This window comes from Phytophthora cinnamomi (genome assembly GCF_018691715.1).
Source record: "Phytophthora cinnamomi strain GKB4 chromosome Unknown Contig27, whole genome shotgun sequence".
In the NCBI taxonomy this organism is placed as follows: domain Eukaryota; phylum Oomycota; class Peronosporomycetes; order Peronosporales; family Peronosporaceae; genus Phytophthora; species Phytophthora cinnamomi.
Genome location: NW_027150960.1, coordinates 25417 through 45925, shown reverse-complemented (window position 1 = coordinate 45925; position 20509 = coordinate 25417). Strand labels below are relative to the sequence as shown.

General features: G+C 52.7%; 2 protein-coding genes across 2 annotated transcripts; one reads left to right on the top strand and one right to left on the bottom strand.

Annotated features, from left to right (window-relative positions):
* Positions 1-8697: 8697 nt before the first annotated feature.
* IUM83_03873 (putative secreted RxLR effector protein) lies at positions 8698-9630 on the bottom strand (the record flags this gene model as incomplete). The annotated part of the gene is made up of 1 exon (XM_067927906.1): positions 8698-9630. The coding sequence occupies one exon, from the start codon at positions 9628-9630 to the stop codon at positions 8698-8700; it is 933 nt and encodes a 310-aa protein (XP_067793653.1).
* A 2522-nt stretch (positions 9631-12152) lies between these two features.
* Positions 12153-12560, top strand: IUM83_03872 (uncharacterized protein; the record flags this gene model as incomplete). The annotated part of the gene is made up of 1 exon (XM_067927905.1): positions 12153-12560. One exon carries the CDS (start codon positions 12153-12155, stop codon positions 12558-12560), a length of 408 nt encoding a protein of 135 aa, XP_067793794.1.
* Between the last annotated feature and the right edge of the window lie 7949 nt (positions 12561-20509).

Genomic DNA, 20509 nt, shown 5'->3' with positions numbered 1-20509 from the left:
CGGGACCAGCAGCGACAGTAAGCACCCAGCGATCTCCACGAGTGACCCATAGTTTCCGGCGATCCGACGGCACGGTATGTAGCTTCACCTCTGTTGATCCACCAACATCGATCTCACAGTGTCTACCCAAGGTTACTTGTTCCACTTTGTCCCCATACAGGGGACGTCGTCCAGCGAGTTGAATTCGGACTTCATCTGGCAGACAAACCAATCCATCCACCAAATCGAGACGGATACCGGCCGGAACCATGAAGTCCATGCCTAAGATCAGGTCTTGGCTGCCGGTCGGGGGACCCACCCACGCATCGAAAAAGTAAACTAACGATCCAGCAAGCGTGATCTTGAGACACGCACGTCCTTCAGCCATGTACGGCGATTTTCCCACTCCCTCACATTCTAATGTTCGACTATTGTCCACGTAGCACCCCACCTTACGAGCAAAGGCGGCATTCTAGAATAGACACCTCGGCACCACTATCAAACAACAAAGTCGCTTTCTCATTGTTGATCTTCCCCATAGCTTTGGCCTGCTTGAACTTCTTGTCAGGCGCATGGTATTTCCAATATCCTCGTGATTCTCCGTGCGCGATATCCAGCGCCATTTTCACGTTTGATCTGGAGTATTCATCGATCTTGTGAAGGCTTGCCATCGCAGCAGTAGATTTCCCATGAAGTTCACATGTATTGTCGATCACCTCATTTACCGTCGCTTCCGACTGCCTCTCGACATATGCATAGATGCAGAACTTAGAACGCTCGGCTCGTACCGGATTCCAACCCGGCGAGCGTCCTAGTTTAACATCTTTTCCGCCGACTCCGGCAGCATTCCCCCGTGTTTGGTAGGATTATACCATCGACGGATCAAGTTGTAAAATTCTTCCATTGGACATTCGCCGGCTTCGTGAATCTCACCACACGCCTTGCATACGAATAGGCATCGATCTGATGGATGGCCTCTCTTCCCACACTTGTGACAGGTCAGTCGTTTCCAACAACCGAGATCGTCATGTTTCCTTGACCCACAATGCGAACACTGCGGAGGCGGCGTCCCCTCGTCCGTCGATCTAATGTTCCGTTCCGTCCGACGATCTTGCTTTAATGGATCTTGGGCTTGGTCACGTAGACGTTGATCATGTGATCTTTCTTGTTGCGTAGTCGCCGCCAGATATACTCGGTGCAAGTTCTCGTCCGCCGATTCACCTGACTCTTCGTCAGAATCGCTGCTGTCACTGGGTACGTGGATCTCTCGTACCGCCTGCGTACCAGCGGCTGCAGCTGCGGTCTTCTGGTGGGGCTTGATCGATCCATACACGGTCATACTCTGCCTGGCTTTCGCGCGCTGGCGAGATCGCAAGACTTCTTCCAGCGTGTCAGCGTGAGGGATTCGCAGCAGGGCTAACTGGTCGGCCAGGTCGCGGTCGTCGAGCGTTTCGATAAAATGCTCGACGTGCTCGCGCCTGACATCGGGCGAACCATCCTTGACTTGCAGACGAGCACGAAGGCCAGCGACGTTAAGGCGGTGCAGATACTCCAGGGGCGACTCATCGGATCGTTTTCGGGCATGATAGTATTGTCGTGCCACCGAGTCTCCTCGACCACAATATTGGATCTGAAAGCTTTGATGTAGATCCTTCCACGAGCTACGGGTAGTGCGGCTCAGCTGGCGGTACCAGTTTCGTGCTGGCCCCGTGAGAAGATTTCCGATTACCAGGCATTTTTCTTCATCTGGTGCTTGGTCGCGGACAAATGCCGATTTTACCTTGCTTATCCAAGATCGGGCTCGATCTTCATCGCCGTCTTTCCCAGAAAACTCCTTCAGTTCGGACATCGCTGACACTCGAATACGTGGTGTGGACAGTGTCTGTCCGCTTGTAGTGGGCGTCGCAGTAGCGACTGCCGCTCGGGCTGGCTGGCTGAGATCAAGGTCGTCGGAGTCGTATTCCCCGTACGAGGCGGGTTGGTTTGGTGACCCAACCGACTCCATTTCGACATCTTGATCCCCTGTCGATCTTGACTTCGGCTGCCCGTGGGACACACGCTGTTCCTTCAGGAACCTTTCCATTGCTGCCTGGAAGAACGACTCCAGTTTCTCTGGCGAGTGACGATCTGAATTTGTTGATGCCTTCCTGAGTGTTCTGTTGGGAGTAGGCGTCGCTCGGTCTGCACGGTCAGCCAGATCTCGTAACATGGCTGCACCAGAAGGTCCTAGTGTCATGCGTGGCGAGTCTTCCGAATTGTCTGACTCGATATCCTCGGTGGCGGACACGTAAGGCGATGACGTTGCGGTCCGTTCCCCGGGTGTAACCGGGGTCGATTTTGCAGGCGTCAGCACTACTTCGGTTGTAATCTGCTTTGACCGGGCCGATTGCTCCTGTGGTCGCTTTGTTTCTCCCACTAGAGGTGTCAGCAGTGTGAACAGGCTCTGCATGGTGTGTTCGATCTCGCTGAGTTCCAAATCGAATAGATCTTCCGCTGCGAATGACCCGGCAACTATTCCACCTTCTTTTAGGAGATGCATCAGTGCATTGGCTGCCGTAAGCTTGTTCGATCCAGGCACTGGTAGCGACACGGGTCCTCGGAGCTCGCCAAGAATCTTCGGTCGAAGGACACGCATCACGGTGTCTGGATCAAGAAGCCATGCAGTTCCTTGTTGTAGTAACTGATCTTCGGACACGATCGACGTGAGATCACCACGATCTTCTGGTTCCGAATCTGGTGCCTTGATCTTCTTCCGCGAGGACTTCGGTCTAGCGGTCTTCTTCTTTGCTGTCGATTTCGCACTAGGTGGTTGGGTGGACGATCGTACTCCGGCTTTCGCCGGTGGACTTTCGTCCGGCGGGTCTAGATGTGAGTCTAGGCCCGCAGGGGTCCCCGAGGGGACCTGGGGAGGAGGTTGAGGTTTGTCTTCGAGGTCCGTAGCGGGACCTCCCTCTGTTCCGTCGGTAGAGCTCCTCCCAAAACTCTGCCGCTCCGCGGATCGATCTTGATTCAGCGGTGTCGTCGGTGATCCGATCTCCGTCGACACCTCATTCCCTTGTCCAAATTCGCCTTGCACATGCTCTTGAGGGGACTCACGGTGAAATCCCGAGTCAACCAAAGATCCGGGCACGCGCACCATTGTGGCGAAGTGGCTCCGCGAAATTTGCAGATCGCGGGGTTCCTCTTGCACACGGTGCCCGAACTGCCGACTAACGGAGGGGGTACTCCGATCTTCCGTGAAGTTGCTGATCCTCACCTTGTGTACCCGTCGGTGGGCTGGATCGCTCTTCGGGTGATCTCGGAAGACGCGCTTGCGGCCGAGACTTGGACTGTCTGAAGGACAGCGGGAACTTGTGGCAGCAGCGGGGATATTTCTACGCGCTGCGCCAGTATGGGTTCGAGTCGTTGATCTTGGGTTACCTGGATCGAGACTCGTAGGCCGATGTTGATCTTGGCCTGGAGTTGCCTTGTGGTCGGTGTGTGACCTTGTCTTGCCTTTCCTTGCTTGCCGCTTCCTCTAGCGGTGGGTTGAAACGAGGGTTGACGGACGCTGGGCCAAGCAATCCTGGCGTCCGGGGTGATTCGATTTTGGTGGCGTCGCGGACTTGGCGGAACGTCGGGTGGGCCAAAGTATATCCCGTGCCCGGTAGCGCGAAGGCGAAGGCCACTTGTGATGAAGAAGGAAAAATCAACTCTGTTTAATGTGTTACCATGTCCTAGTACTGACCCTGCTTGTTCTCCCACACCACTAATCTTGGCGCGTTATTACTGGCTCCTTGGACCTCGCTGACTCTCTCTACGGTGTTTGCGTCATCAGTGGGACTGAGATTCGATGTCTATCTTCAATGTCAGCGTCATCCCTTTCGAGATCCATATCGTCGATTCTGATCGAATATGCCAGATATTGGTTTCCGGCTTCCGTGGCATCTCTCTTGTGACCTTGACACTCTTCCGAGGTATTACATCCCTTGCCCTTGATCGATGGGTTGAGATCGCTCCACCACAATCGCGATTGCAGTGGCATCGAGTGGAATTGCTTCGCTGTTGCCATGGGCGGGCGTACAGCGCATTCAACGTTCAAGATACCTCTCAAGCTAAACGACAAGTCGACATGCGCGATTTACAAACAGTTGCGCCTGAAGATGTTGATCGAGAGGACCAGTTTGGTTATCTGGGATGAAGCTCCAATGACTCACAGGCACGCCTTCGAAGCGGTCGATAGATCTTTGCGTGACGTCATGGGTAACGACCAGGAGCCTTTTGGAGGGAAAGTATTTGTACTTTCGGGTGACTTCCGCCAGATTTTACCGGTGGTAGTGCGCGGTACACCTGCAGAGACCATCGACACGTGTCTGAAGTCATATATGCTATGGTGACACTTCAGGCAGCTGCATCTCACGGAAAACATGCGTGTACAATCGGCAAGTAACGAAAGCATCGCCGCAGAGCTCGCGGCTTTCTCTGAGTTTCTCCTACAAGTCGGAGAGGGTAGGCACGAGGTCAACAGGTCCCTGGGCAGGGACTATGTGAAGATTCCGCGCGATATGCTGATCGACAACATCTACGAAGAAGGAGACGACAATGAAGACGAAGAAATCGCACCTGGAGCTGTTCCACGGGGTTTGAAGAACATTATTGACAAGATGTATGCCGACATCAACGATCCCAAGGATGCGACGGACGAGTACTTCGCCAACAGGACGATCTTGACGACTACCAACGCCGTGGTACACCGCATCAACCAAGCTGTCTCTGAACGACTCTCCGGGGAGGCCCGCGAGTATCTATCGGTTGAATCCGTGGATGACGACAACGAAGGCAACTTCTTCGAGCCGGACGTGTTGCATTCGGTAACTATCAACGGTATTCATCCACACAAGCTTACACTGAAGGAAGGCGCCCAATTATGATGATGAGAAACCAGAACCCCGACTTGGGCCTCTGCAACGGAACGCGACTACGGGTTGTCCAGCTCAAGCCCCACGTCATTCATGCTACCATCATGACTGGCGAGCGCATAGGCCAAAATGTTCTAATTCCAAGGATCGTCTTCGTCAGCGATGGAGACGCGCGCGAGTTCCCCTTCCACTTGCGACGTAAGCAGTTTCCAGTTGTACCAGCGTTCGTCATGACCATCAACAAAGCCCAAGGCCAAACTGTCCAGAACTTGGGTTTGTATCTGGCGACACCCTGTTTCTCCCACGGGCAGCTCTATGTGGCGCTGTCGCGGGTTACATCCAGGTCCAAGTTCAAGGCTTTGATCGAGTATCCAGAGCTGGAGGAAGGCGACGGTGCATACACTGACAACATTGCGTACAGGCAGATATTCGAAGATGCTTAGGCGGAGTAGGCATTCAGCAGTACACACTTCATAAGTACATAATTTCATGTCTGTTTTGGAAGTGCGTTTCAGTTTTACTATGTATTCCTTTGACGAAACCATCGCCCATCCCCCAACGATAAACCGTTGTGTAAGCGAACCAACCAACCCGCCGGAGCGAAGCGGAGGCGGGCGACCCACACTACTGTGACCAAACCCACACCCACCACCGCGAAGCGGCGGCGCTCGGCTAGCCCTAACTTACTAAAACGAGCAACGTGATTTCTGTCACGCGAATCCGGTCTTTTGATTGGCCAAAACAACCATTGGCTGCCGAGTGCAGCGAAGGCGGATCTGATTGGACAAAACAAATTTTGTTGTGTACTTTTATTAACGTGGTGCACCAATTTATTATGTGGTACACACCAAACATTTGTGGCACACACCAAGCATACGAAAAACATATTTTGGCGCCATTTTCAAAGTTGAAAGGCGCGGCGGGAAGACACCATACTTTTCTTTTTAATTTTTCTTAATAGTATAGTTGTGTTACTTGGCCTGAACTCTTAACGATACAGTAAAGTGCCTCGATAAGGAGCACACAGCAATTTATACTCCACTCGCCTCTGATTACACCCGCTACCGCTCATATGGACTGTTTTAGTATTATATACTCCACTAATCACCTAGCTTCCTTCACAATACGTCAGTACATTCTAAGTTGGCGAGACAACCTTTAATAGGGGTTGCCAACGCCCGCAGCAGCAACTACATTTTTTTTAATCAAAATGTGTATTGACCAATCGCGAGCACAGAGGTGTGACCACTCCATTTTTGCTCTGGGCAGCAGCAGATCAGGATTTCAGATGCCATTACCGACAGCGCGCCAGGACGGGCTGCGAGAGCTGCGCGCCGCTTTAGCCATTGTGCCAGGGGACTCTTTCGGACTGCTTGCGCTGAGGCCCTGCGCTCCGACTTTAGAATCGTGTTGCAGCAACGCTTGCTGCACACAACCAGATCAAACGAGCCCTCGGTGTCCAATGACACGAGTAAGGATGGACAGACCTTATGAATGCTCTGCTCGCAACTGCTGGCATCACAGGAGACAAGGGCCGAGTCTTCAGCGGTGGTTCTCCACGCGGCGACATGTCTCGGCTTGTGTGTGGTCATTGCGGCCCTGCTAGATCTTTGGACTGCTCGAAAAAAAGGTGCTGCTGGGAACGACTTTTCGTTCCGTTAGCGGATTTCTTTCTGGCCAATCATAGCCCCGGAAAAAATCCGACATGCTGAATCGAAAAAAACTGAGCTGCTGCTGCGGACATTGACAACCCCTAATGCTAAATATACCATTATATTTTCATATTTATCTGGCGTTCCTTTACTGTACTCCTAGACACCTAATATATACTATAGGAACGAGAGTGTAGCTGTTTGGATCATTGCGGCTCTGAATGTTTAGTGCGTCTACCGGTTTTGCCACTTCGTAAAGAAATCTATTTACATAATGGTACCGACCGGTACACGACTACCAATCTTGATGAGGTGGGGTGATGGATAACCTGCAACCATAAGGCCACGGGTTCGATTCCCATTGAGTGTACCGTTAACCAGTTCACGGCAATGCACGGCCTCAATGCAACACGTAAAAACTGTCAGGTTTTGGGGAAAACGGTGCAGAGATCAGATATATGGGGATGACACAACGTCTTTATCTTAATTGTATGGAAAAGGCTAAGCATTCCTTCAAATCCGCAAATTGTGCGATGACTGCTGTAGGCAGGAGTCGCGTCATTCGGGTGACGGTGGCCAACGTGAGCAGTCTGAGTCGACACCAGCGGTGATCGACTTGACGATCGAGTAACATGGCGAGCGGCGGTACGGACGGTGACCACATGAGTGGCAGGGGCGGCGGACGGTGACTGGAGCGAGCCAGCTGGCTCGAGCCACAGCAAGGAGGTCCAAGTTGAAGCACGGCGACGGCAGAAGATCGCGAGGAGAGGTGAACGGCGGACGGCGACGGAGAGCGAGTATCGACGAAGGCGAGGCGACATCGACGGCTGCAGCGAGCGGCCAGCAAGCGACGAGAGCGGGGATGAGACCCCGGGGGGGGAGAGGTCCAGATTGTAGGAGTAGGAAGGCGCCGTAGGTAGGAGTAGGTAGGTCGACGGGGGGTAGTTTAAGTGGGGGCACCGTGCAGCTCGACCCTCAGTTGCGATTTGGTTACAGACTTGTAACTGGTCTCAGCTAATACAGAGTTGCGCCGCAAGAGCACGGGTTCCAGCGTCTGGTACTGCGACCGCGGGGAAGGTCGGCTAGCGCACGGAGTAACAGTGAGGTAGGCGATAGTGGCGGGCAGCGCACAAGGAGCGTATGTTAGTCGAATAGGGTGGCGGGACCGTGGGGGGAGACCACGGGGGCACGAGGAACGCTTGGAGATGAGGAGCACCTTGGTCGAGTGGGAAGAGCCCCGAGCGAGCCGCAACGGCACGTGGTGACGGACCTCTTCCTCCCATGTGCATGTTGTATATCCGGACTGGACCTGCTGGGGGCAGCCTGTGGATACCGGAGCCCAGGTGCCGAAAACGCTCCCTCCTTGCCGTCCCTATCTCGAGGGCGTCTGGTCGATGGACCAGTAGCTGTCTGGTTGACTACTACGGCTCGCGCTTGCTGGCAGTCGGCCCCTACTCGCTGACCTAGGTGTTGACGGTCAACTCTGCTGGGAGAACGGAAAGGGCACGGTGGACGTGCAATGGGAACGGAAGTGCGGTTGGAGAAAGCTACACTGGTATTAAAACACAGAATTTGCCAATAAATTATATAGGACGGGAACTTTTTACGATCGTTGGACCCGTTGTTTACGGTAAATGTTTTGCTTGGCTTTGGCCAAGCCCGCCGGAGCGCAGCGAAGGCGGGCGGGCCCACCCAACTGGGACCCAACATAGACCTACCGCCGCGTAGCGGCGGCGAATGGCTCGTATATTGTATTAGACATCCCAGCAGCCCCAGCTGGAAGTTGATCCGACAAGTAAACATCAAAAGCATACAAAATCAAACACCAGACAGAAAACTATGTAATACCACAAACTTTCTTCCCTTTAGCGGACAAAACTTGAATTATTGAACTGCTATCAGAGATTTTACCAAAAAAAACTTCCAAACCAAATCGACTGGACCACATAGGAAAAATGGTCTCTGTTGGAGGCGACACATTTTAAAAGTCCTTCCGTAAAAAGGTGCTTCTACCTATGCAGTCCATGACGGAGCCGATTCCGGAATACTGATATTGCCAGTATTTGTTGCAAGATGAATGCAACGCAAATTGCTACTGTATTGATTCACAGAAGTGTATCTATTGGTCGAACTAAGAGCGACTACCTTGTTGGTAGATGTCGTGAAGGCTATTGGCCTGCCATGTGTCTCTTGTAGAACGCGTTGTAGTTATTGATAACCAGTTTAACCTCAGGGTTAGCATCGGCAAAGCGGTCCACACCAAACAGATTGCTGAGTATCTGCAGCGGCTGTGGGTGTTCTCTCTTCGACCAGTCCGTGAACAACTTCTCCTGGTACTTGCTGGCGTTTTCGAGCATAGTTCGTGACACGGGATATAACTTGGCGTCCGCAAGGATACCAGCAAAAGCCGCCTCGCCGAAACCGTCCCTTAATACCGTGAACGAGTCCTTTGCCGCACGAGGAAAGCGGACCTTGAATTGCTCGAGGTACTCGTCCAGCGTCACCAACGCTCGGCTGTCCATAGATTTGATCCCCATGCCACCGATTTTCAGAAGCTCGAAAACGTCGTCGCCGGATTTTCTGTTGTTCAGCCAATCTTCAAATTGTTGCCTCTGCAACGAGGTCGCGATATGCGCAGTGTTACCTGACTGCCTCGCAGTTACGAGAGCTTTCGCCACTACATCTTCTCCGTAGTGCGCCGCGAGCGTCCTGACCAATGACACTTCGATGTTTGGGTACTCCTCGCTGAACATGTCCACATACCTGACCAGAGCGTTCCAGTGTTTATCAACAAGAGCCTCGCCCACTCCCCCGTTGAGCTTGAGTTTCACCAAGACGGCACTCGGAAATTTGCCCTTGTTAAGCCAACGATTCAAGTTCCAAGTCAATATCGGATCGGAGAGCACTCCACTCTCCTCGGTTTCCTCGCCTTGTACTTCCCTCAGCAGCCTCTTGACACCCGGGATACCTTTGTCGTTGTCAGCATTCGACAAGACGGTAGCTTGAAAGCCGTTCGCGATAGTCTTAGAGACTGTCGAGGCGCTATTAGCGCATGTCACGAAAGCAACAGCAACCAAGACTGCAATACAGTTGAGTCCCATCGTTGGTACGGACTTGCTGGGGCTTGGACGCGCTGGGGACCAGCAAGCAAATTGCGAAATGACAATTCTTCGGGGTAATGCCACCAGCCCCCCCCCAATGGGGCCTTGGGGCCCAAGGCCCGTGTGGTTGTAAGGGTTTACGCTGAATTGGTGGTTGTAGTAGTAATACCTACATGTAGGGATCGGCATCTGTGCGACACACTTTCAACAGAACCGTGCTATCATAGTACAATGATACCGTATGTGCTATTATCATACTGTATGCATTATCGAGAAAATGAGACGAATCATAACGCATACTTTTCCCTATACATCTGTCAAATCGGAGTGTAGCTGGAAGAAGCGTTTACACGGGGGATTCGAAACAACATAGAATTGTAAGGTACAGTTCGATGATGACATCGATTTTATGATGTGCTGAAGTATTGTGGTTTGCAGATATTTTGTCGCTCGGATTTAGGGCTTAGATCGATCTCTGAGATAAAATAATTCGAAGACATAAAAATGCGAGACGGTAGTAAATCGACCTCCAGGCGTAGGTAAGTCGCACCACCTCTTCCTACTTAACATAACGGACGCATCGTTGGTTCTCAGGACACCGAGGTAACGTCGCCGGCTACCGCTGCTCCGGTACGGCTCTGTTGGACGTGTTTAACGGCTCGTTAGCTTCGTCTGTGAGTGCACTAGCGGCTCCTGTATCGCTGGGCTTTCCGCTTGTCTGTGGCGCAAGCTGCACTCCGCCATGTAAGACCGCATGTCGATACTACGCTACCATTTTACTTTAGGAAAAGCGTTTCGTATGAACTGCTGTAGCTCCTCTAAATAAAATGTAGGGTGGGCTTTCACGTACTTTCGAACACGGGTTACCACGTCGTTCGGCCAACGCGACGAGCGGTTAGTTCGAACTCCTTCATCAACCACACCATCGGTCAAAAACAACTTGTACCAACGTTGCAGTGTTCGCACGTTAGGCCCAAATATATCACTAACATACTGCATACATATTCCATACACATGCATAAGAAAAACGGCTCGCCAACGGTAGTCGAGAGAGTACATGCTGCACTTGTTCAAGGTGAAGGTTTTCGGAAACTGCGGTGCTTCGACAGATCAGCAGCGCGATCTGCCGACCACTCGTCAAGTGTCCAGATGTAAGTGTCCAATTGCATATTTTATATATATAAAGCGCGGTATTATAATCCGTACACAGCCATCGCGATTTAAAATAATCGACCCGAATTGCGTTTTTGGATCGGCAATTCGACCACAGATAGCGTAAATCGATATCGATATCGAGGCTGGCGATTATAACTTGGAGGATGTAATGGTCATCTGTTTGTTTATCGGGCGCCAGATATTATAACTCGGGCAAATCACTAGGTGAAAACGACAAACGCATTGCAAAGCATAATACGTGTAAGCTTACATGTGAACCGTACATCATGTACGGTTCACACTGTACATACAGTAGTAGTAGCTGAACCTCGAGACGATGTGCAGAGCCAGATCAGCGCCCCAGCTCCGAACGGTGCACCGTACCACGAGAAAATATCATAAACACCATATGATCCCTGATAAACATAGTAAAATGCGACTCGACACAAACCGGGAAGCGTACCTCAGCAAACCCGCGCGGGGTGCCCGCGCAGCTGGGCCGCGCGGTAATTGCGGTTGCAGTCCCAGCGACAAGCATTCCAGCGAGCTGCGTACTCGCCAGAACATGTTATCTTGATGCGTGGGCTCCGAAAGGGCCCCCAGCCAAGTGGAGCGCGGTCACCAATGGATGTTATGGTGACTACTGTGGTTTGCTGTGTCGGTCAGGTCCCCTCCCTGTGCACGCATGCTTGTAGTGCTTGTCCAACGGAACAGTGACTGCCAGTGCTCCACAATCTAAGTTCTAGTTGTTGATTGCCTTATACAGTACTACATGTTTCTGTAATACAAGCTCTGGGTTTTGGCTGGCGTCGGGGCAACTCACTTCTCGAGAACAACCGCAGCGCGCAACCCGCCGTTGGTCTTTCTCCCTGCAGGACTGAGTCCCGCAACTTATGGTGTTCTCGCATCTGTCCACCTCTATGGTGCAACGCGGGGTCGCAACACCTCTCATTTCGTGCGTCCTTCTGTCTTTTCAGTTTGCCTAGTTCCAGCACTTGCGTTTGTAGCTCCTTTATGCGCTCTTCTTGTTCAAACTTAGTCTGTCGTCGTCTATGTTAGTGGGTATTAGCTCAAAACTATACACGTCAGTACTGTACAACCACGAAAATGGATACAGTCAAACCTGTTTATATGATCCTCCCTATTTGATCCTTGCCATTTATTTGATGCAAGCTTTGTTGCTACCAAATATTTTACTTAGTTTTTGTATAACCGCTGTTTATATGTATACAAGGTATATGAGTCACATTTTGGAGGACCAATTAGGTCTAACCTGTTTATTTGATTCACACTGTTCACGACCACACACTCTTCAAAGCCCCCACTGCTCAACGCCCAACGCCCAACGCAAGCCCCCTTCCCTCGCAATGTCTCCTCGCACCTGTCTGACGCTAGAACAAAAGCTCCAAGTGCACCTAAAGCTCAAGCAGAATCCTGGCATGAACAACCCCATGCTCGCTGAGTGGATCTACGCGACGTTCAAGGCCCGGGTCAGCCGTGCCACACTTGCCCGACTGCGCAACCTGCCTTCTTCCTACTTCAGCCACGTCGACCTGAGTGCAACCAAGCGGCGCCGAGTGAAATTCCCACAGTTCGAGCGGGAACTGAGGGAATTTTTCTTTCAGAACGAAGCTGAAACGGCAATGGCGGACGACGTGCTCCTGCTGAAGGCGCATGAGCTGGCGGAGCGCTTAGGCATCGATTCAACCTGCCATCGCTCTGAGACACTGCATGGAGCTGTCTGCATTTCTGCTTCAATGCGGAGAGCAGACTGATAGAGAACGAAGGGCTTTACAGACCGTGACCGCTTTGGTTCGGGAGACTACGGTGAAGGCAAAGCGGCAGCGAATTATGCGCGATTTCTGTACGTGCACCACATAATTTTTTTAACTGAGTCCATTTTATATGAGTCATTGTTATAGATGGCCATCAACGGGGCCTCATATAAACAGGTTTGACTGTAATACAGAAGAGACTTTGGTGTACCCTTTTCCGAATGGTCGCAGGAGCTCGTTAAACACTGTGCTCGACGAGATAATATACACGATATTTGGAGTATTGTAGCACAGTCAATATTGCGAAATAGCACATTCTAATCCGATATATTTGTAACGGAGGATTCTTTCTGCAGTTGTTATGGGGTAGAATTTTATTCGGTTCGTCTGAGGTTCGGGTCGGGTTCCGGGTCTTGGGTTTTATTGCGGTAAATTACCAGTAAATTCGAATCGACAACCCGATCCAATCCGAATATTAGAGTCAGTTTTAATTACTAGCGATTGTCGCTACAGTATGGCCAAATTTCTAACCGCACTTAAGACGAGCATCATACAAATTTCGAGTCAAATCCCGTCGAAGCATAAAAAGACTGCCCTACCCCTTACCGAATTGATATGCGGACTTTTCCCAGATAGATTATTGGACGAAGCTGCCGTCCAGGTATTTCGAAGGGTTAGGTCAACTATACTCGGGTATTTTCCAGGTCTGGCGACAGGTTTAAACCAGGTATCGAATTTACACATAAACAGTGCGGTAATTTTGGCTTATATTACCTGTACAGGTTTTGCCCGGGTCCAAAACCTGGACAAATCATATCTGTGCAACTTTGGCAAAAGTGCAAATGACGAAGAACGCTAATCGTCGGTACCTATCTGAGCAAGCAAATCATCACGCTAACATTTGTCTCGACCCAGGTATTTACCAGGTTTAGTCCATGTATTGACGATGAATTACTTCAGATAACACTTTCAGGTGCTACTCTGTGCAATGCTTCGTCGCCAAAATCACATCCATCATCTGCCAGCGTAGCTTTACGATGCCCGATGGCGAGAAGTCCTTTGGAACTCGAGTTGCCACCTGGCGCATAAAATGCATGCAGGTGAAGACGCCACAACTACTTCCATCCTTTTGACGTGGTAGCTTCACGACACTCACGGTGTATTTTTCACCCAACACTGCACTATTGACCTCGTTTGCAATTGTCTTCAACACCTTCTGCACAGCTTTTGAATTGTAACGGGGTTACACACACAAGTGACAACAGTCACTTGTGCATGACAACGATCACAAGTGACAGCTGTCACTTGTTCATAACATTTGTCACTTATGGTTTAACAGATGAATATCTGTTAAAGGTTTTAGATACTTCCTCACATTGGTGTAAGTCACACCAATGGATACATTGAAGTGGGCCACCACAATTAGTGGTCCACACATACCCAAAGATCCTATTGGTAGAAAGCAGCATCTTTCTACCAATTAGAGACGTGCATATTGGCGGGGCTCTGACAGCCAGCCGCTGTCAACCCCTTTCATAGATGATAAATAGTTTTAGCAGATTTAGAAGGAAGATCAATTCACAAAACAAAACAGTTCTCATTTTACCTTAAACTAGCTACTTGGTGTTTTATTTGATTTATATTATACTTGTGGACTCAAGTATAATTAATTTAAATTATTAATAAACTCCTACGCTTCCTCATACACGTAGCGCGACGTGTAAGCTAAAGTAGTGAGCCAAAGTAGGCCCACTACACCTGGTAGCACTTTGTAGTCCGTCCAACGACCGACTACGTGACGTTCGTACGAGGTGTACGAACGCGGAGCCGAGAACCCCATGAGCACGGAGGTGCCCATGGAGAGCTCCAACACGCCTGCAACGCATGTTGCACGCGCAGACGGCCCCCACCTGTCTGACCCAGAGTGGGAAGCCCTCCAACGACTGTCAACAGTCATTGGAGAAGCGGCGATAGCTACGATGTTGCGTACGCTATCGCCGACAGAGCAACATGGTGTTGCTCTAGGATTCATCATGAAGGAGCAGCGTGATGCTGCTTCCTCAGTGACGGCGTCGTCAGGGACGACACCGCGTGCTCAACCATTAAAGTTGAGCGTAAGCAATTACGTGGGAAGAGAGGGCGAGCCTCTCCTCCGATGGCTTGTCGAGCTCGACACAGCCATAGCGGCTCGACGCATCGTCGACCCGCTGTCGAAGGTCGCATTCGCCATGTCCTGCCTTGGCGGACGCGCAAGGAGTTGGGCGTATGGACGCCGACTCTCCGATCCTACGTGCTTCAGCACGTACGAAGTGTTCAAAGAGGAGCTCAAACAAGCGTTTGAGCCCCCGCAAAACGAGTTCCGGTCGAGGGCGGAGTTCCTCGTCCTTCAGCAGGGTAAGCATGACGTCCATGCTTACGCGCAGCGCGCACGATATTTGGTATCAAATATCGTGACTAACCCGATTGACGAGGCGACCAAGGTCGTCACGTTCATGAAGGGGCTTAGAGATGGGCCTGTGAAGACCTATCTCTTCCGAGAGTACCCGAGTACTCTCGAAGCTGCGATTACTCTTGCCATGCAAGAAGAGTTTAGCCTGCGGCAGGCTAAACTGCATGTGAACGTGCCGAGGCCGCAACCGCGCCCGGTAGCGAGGACAGGAGGTCCGGAACCAATGGGCCTCTCGAACGCAACAACTGCTGGTTACCAGCAGCAGGGAGGTAACGTGCGATGCTTCCGTTGCGAAAGGATCGGTCACTTTGCACGGGAGTGTACAGCTCCCATGCCCCCTGGAGGTGGCCGTCGTGGCGATGCTAGGCATCGCCGCGGACCAACAAAAAACGTGAACATCCAGTAGGCGCGGGGCGCCCTACTGGTAATGCAGTCACGCGTGCCGACATTGGGCACGCGACACTGAGGACTGCAGCCCCCAGTGAGATCAGATCTCGCTGCAAGAAGCAAGATGACAGGCCGAACCTGGTCATCTTGAAGGTAACGTCGAAGAGAGCGAGCGACTCTCTTCGATCTTTGGTAGACTCAGGCGCGTCGAACAACTTTGTTCGACTACGAAGCCTGTCGAGACTTGACTTCGAGGAGGTAAATGTACCTCGAAGTCTTCTGGAGGTACGACTGGCAACTGGTACCATCGTGAAGACCGAGAAGCGCGTCGTGAACGTGCGCTTCTCGTACAAACAACGAGTGTTTGTCGAACACTTTATCGTCCTGGACCTGGACGATAAGTTCGACGTTGTTATGGGCATGCCGTGGTTTGCACGGCATGATCCGGTGATAGACTGGAAGAAGCGCACGCTCGTGCGCTTCGGACTCGACAGCGGAACAGAGAGCGATGGCCCTGTTACCGCAGCGCACGCACCAGCAGGTGCGCGCGACTCGCCAGTCGAGACAGCGCTTAATGCCGCTGTCCCGGAGTGCCCAAGGGGTGCGCGAGGATGCGCACAAGAGGAATCCACGTCGGCAATGCTGCCGACGTCGGAAGGAAAAGATGTGTCGGTTCCGGGAACCAACACTCGCGTTCAAGTGCGCATGGGACAGTCCCTGACCCGAAGAGGTCAGGTCGACGACGACCCGTCGACTCCGGGAGTAGACGCACCCTCGGTCATGAGGGGCTCCACCAATGAATGGCGTCGAGGTGACGAAGGCGTGTCAACTCCGGGAGTTGACGCTGCAAACAGTGCGGACGGTTGCAAACGTACCGCACTGACGCAATTTGCATGCTGTCGTGCAGCCGGGCTGCACGACGAAGCGCCATGCGATCAAGCCGGGCTTGATACCGCGCGCCCGCGGACAGGGTCCGCCGGCGAACTACTGTCTGTCCACGGCCGGGCCTGGACCAGAAGAACAACTGTGCGGAGCCGGGCTCCGCACAACAAGAAGACGGCGCAAGCGGAAAACGCTGCGCAAGTCTCGGTCCGGGACCGAGACGCAACAAGAACAGTCTGCTGGGCAGACTGAGGCGGTGACGCCGAATGTCAAGACGCTAAGCGTCTTGACGCGCACCGATACTGGATTCCAGTATCGCGAAATGGGACTCGCTAGTCCTCCGACGATGGCGTCGGAGTTGACTTCGCTTCCAGCCATGAGCTGGAAGCGCTTCACGCGCGACTTGCACGATGGACGCATCGAGCAAGTCTGCGTTCTTTCGGACAGCGAAAGAACGGAGAGCGAGAGCGAAGAGCTGAGGCAGCTCTTCATGGGAAGTACCACTGAGTGAAGACACTCTCAGTGCGAAGACGAAGCGAGAGCGCTTCGAGGAACAAGGTTGGGACTCGTTAAAGTCGAGTCCCTATTACGAATTGTTGAGGGAGTACAAAGACGTACTCCCGGAAGAGATTTCTCGCGGAGCTTCCGCAGGATAAGGGCATTCAGCACGAGATTGATCTCGTGCCGGGCACGAAGTACTGTGTCACGCGGCAGTGGCCACTGCCGCGAGAGCAAGTCAAGGCGATCGACGACTTCTTTGAAAGTCGTCGCAAAGCAGGACAAGTGCGGGAATCGAAGTTCCCGCACAGTGCTCCGACGTTCTGTGTCGAAAAGCCACAGGGCGGATGGCGTATCGTTCATGCTTACAACAAGCTGAACGATGCGACGGTACCGGCGCAGACGCCGATACCGCGAAAAGATGTTATCATCGATTCGATGGCCGAGAGCACCATGTACAGTGCTCTCGATTTGCGAGATGGATTTTATCAAATCCTAATGCGTGAGAGCGATATCCCTCTCACGGCAGTGAGCACGCCAAGCGGCATGCTCTGGGAATGGCTAGTAATGCCACAGGGGCTTAAGAACGCCCCTGCGACTTTCAACAGGTGCGTGACGCACTTGTTGCGCTCGGTGCGCGACTTCGCACCGAGCTACTTCGACGATGTATTCATCCACAGCCGGGCTGTGGACGGGAAGACCGACGTAGAGATGCACAGGGTGCATCTCCGGAAGCTACTTGAGCTTATGCGAAAGCATAAGCTCTACGCGAACCTGAAGAAGTGTATCTTCGGGGCAAGCGAGATACCCGTCCTCGGGTGTCTCGTCGGAAAGAATGGCGTTCGCCCTGACCCGGAAAAGGTCAGAGTGATAAATGAATGGCCAACGCCTTCAAGTGTCAAGGAGCTGAGGCAGTTCCTTATTTGGCCACGTACTTGTGCAAGTCCGTGGAGGATTACGCGGGCAAGATCCGCCCGCTGTCACAGCTTCTTAAGAAGGAAGCTGTGTGGAATTGGACAAGCGATTGCCAAAAGGCATTCGATGCAGTCAAGCGGGGCTTGACCGAGGCACCGATCTTGGCAGTGGCTGACCAAGATCGTCCATTTCACGTCGTATGTGACGCATCCGACTTCGCAATCGGATGCGCATTGATGCAGCACGATCACGAGGGCCGTGATCGTGTCGTCTACTACCAATCGCGTCAGCTGAAGCCAGCTGAGCGCAACTATCCGGTACATGACAAGGAACTCCTTGCCATGAAGTACGCACTCGCAAAGTTCCGAGTGTATTTGCTTGGAAGTAGACCATTTGTGGTCTACACCGATCATGCTTCACTGCGTACCGCAGTGAAGTCGCCACACATATCACAAAGAATGGCGAGATGGCTCTCATTCTTTGCGGAGTATAACTTCCGGGTCGAATACAAACCCGGAAGATTGAATGTAGTGGCCGACGCGTTATCACGTCGGCCGGACTACGCAGAAGCTGCTGACGTCAATGCCATTGACGTCATGCGATCGAGCAAACCCACATCGTCTCTGTTGGATGATGTGAAGGCCGCGTACGCGCACGACGCGGACACGAAGCTCTTGCTGGCCTATGGCACAGCACCTTCTGACAAGTCCCGTCAGAAGCTGCCCAAGCACCTTCGAGCGCGTGCACACCGCTTTCGTGTACACGACGGACTACTGCTTTATTATCAGTCGACGACAACGCGGATCGCGTTGTCGTGCCAAATGACCATGACCTGCGACTCAGGATCATGTACGAGTATCACGATGCCCCAACTGCGGGACATCTCGGACGTGAGAAGACATACGTCCTTCTCACGCGCGACTTCTACTGGCACCACCAGTATAGTGGGTGCGCAAGTACATCCGTGCTTGCGAGGTATGCCAACGCGTAAAGCCTGCGCCATTCGCACAGGCTCCGTTACAATCACTACTGACTCCGTCGGAGTGTTGGAAGTCCATGTCTTTGGACTTCATCTTTGGTCTTCCCCCGGATAGCGGAGGGAATACCGGTGTTGTGGTCTTCGTCGACCGCTTCAGCAAGATGGTACATCTTGCTGCAGTGCCGGCAGAGGTGACCGCGAAGCAGACGGCCCGTCTGTTCGTCAACATGGTGTTCAAACACCATGTCATGCCGTCCGACATCGTGTCGGACAGAGACCCGCGTTTCACAACGCACCTGTGGCAAGAAGTGTTTACACTTCTTGGGAGCCAGCTTTCAATGTCGACTGCGGATCATCCGCAGACGGACGGTCAAACCGAGCGCGTGAATCGCGTGCTCGTCGATATGTTGAAGAGCTACGCTCACTCGTTCCAATACTGGAGCGAGTGCTTATCGATGGCAGAGTTTGCCATCAATAACTCAGTGCATGCCTCGACAGGGCATACACCGTTCTACGTGAATGCCATGCGGCATCCACGTCTACCGAGTTTACTCGGAGTGATGGCTCCCACTTTAAGTGGGGGAGGATCTACGACTGCAATACAGCAGCCGCAGAAAACCGCTGACACTTGCACAGTGTCAGCTGCAACGATGAACAAACCACATGAGTCTGCGCAGGGCGCAGACTCCTCCACCAACAAGGACAACAACCACGGGTCTGCGCAGGGCGCAGACACCGCAAAGAACCACGCAGAGGCCGGGCCTCTAGCGGAGAGCGAGCTGAATGACTTCAGCTCGGATGCAATCAGTTTCATCACCAAAAGACAAGCCGTAATTCGGTTTGTCCAAGACACAATAGCAGCTTCTGTTGATCAACAGAAGCTGAACGCAGACAATGCCGGCAGAAGCAACACAAATGAATTTAAAGTTGGTTCATTAGTTTTGTTAGCTACACAAAACCTGCCTAGACATGCAGTTTCGGATTTCGGAGCAAGCAAGCTTGCTCCGCGCTTCATCGGGCCGTTCACTGTGTTGGCACGGCACGGCAACGCATACACGCTAGACATACCGTCTAGCATGCGCCTCCATCCGACCTTTTACGTCGGACGGCTGAAGCCATACCTGCAGCACGAGCCATCTAGCTCGGCTGACCCGAAGCCTCGGCAGGAGCCGAGGCAGAAGCGGAGGACTTGGCCTCGGCGACGAGCAGTCTCTCCTCCAGCGCGCGGACGCGCTGGAGTAACCCCTTCATCTGGGTCCCCAACTCGACCTGGATATTCGCGGTCTGCGAGACCGCCGCGACTTGGGCCTTCTGGTTCGCCAGCTCCTGTTTCAGGGCAGCGAACTCAGCGCCCTGCAGACGCTCCACGGCGGTCACCCGGTCGTGGAGAGGCGCATACTGATCAGCCCGGGGCTGATCATACCCGGGGCGTGTTCCCACCCCCGCCACCGCCGATCTGTGACGCCCGCGGCTCAACCCGCTGGATTGTTGAGCGGATTGTTGACCATAGTATCCCGAAAACGAACCCTCAAGGGGCTCGTTTTCGTATTCGTTGGAGAGGATTTCCTCCCCATCGAGATACATGGGAGCCGCGGAACGTCTTGATGGAGGACGTTCCGGAAATGGTGAGGGCGTACGAGGAACAGTACGCGCTGGCGCAGCGGAAGTAGTGCGAGCGCTGCGATCATCGCTAGCGCCCGAACCCTCACGTGCTAAGAACTTAGCACGGAGCTCTTTGAGACTCTCGGGCTCACGGAACGACGTGTACCCGTTCAGGTCGCGGTCGCTCAAGCGGACCGCGCCTGGGAAACACTTCGTGCACTGAAAGCCCTCGGGCAC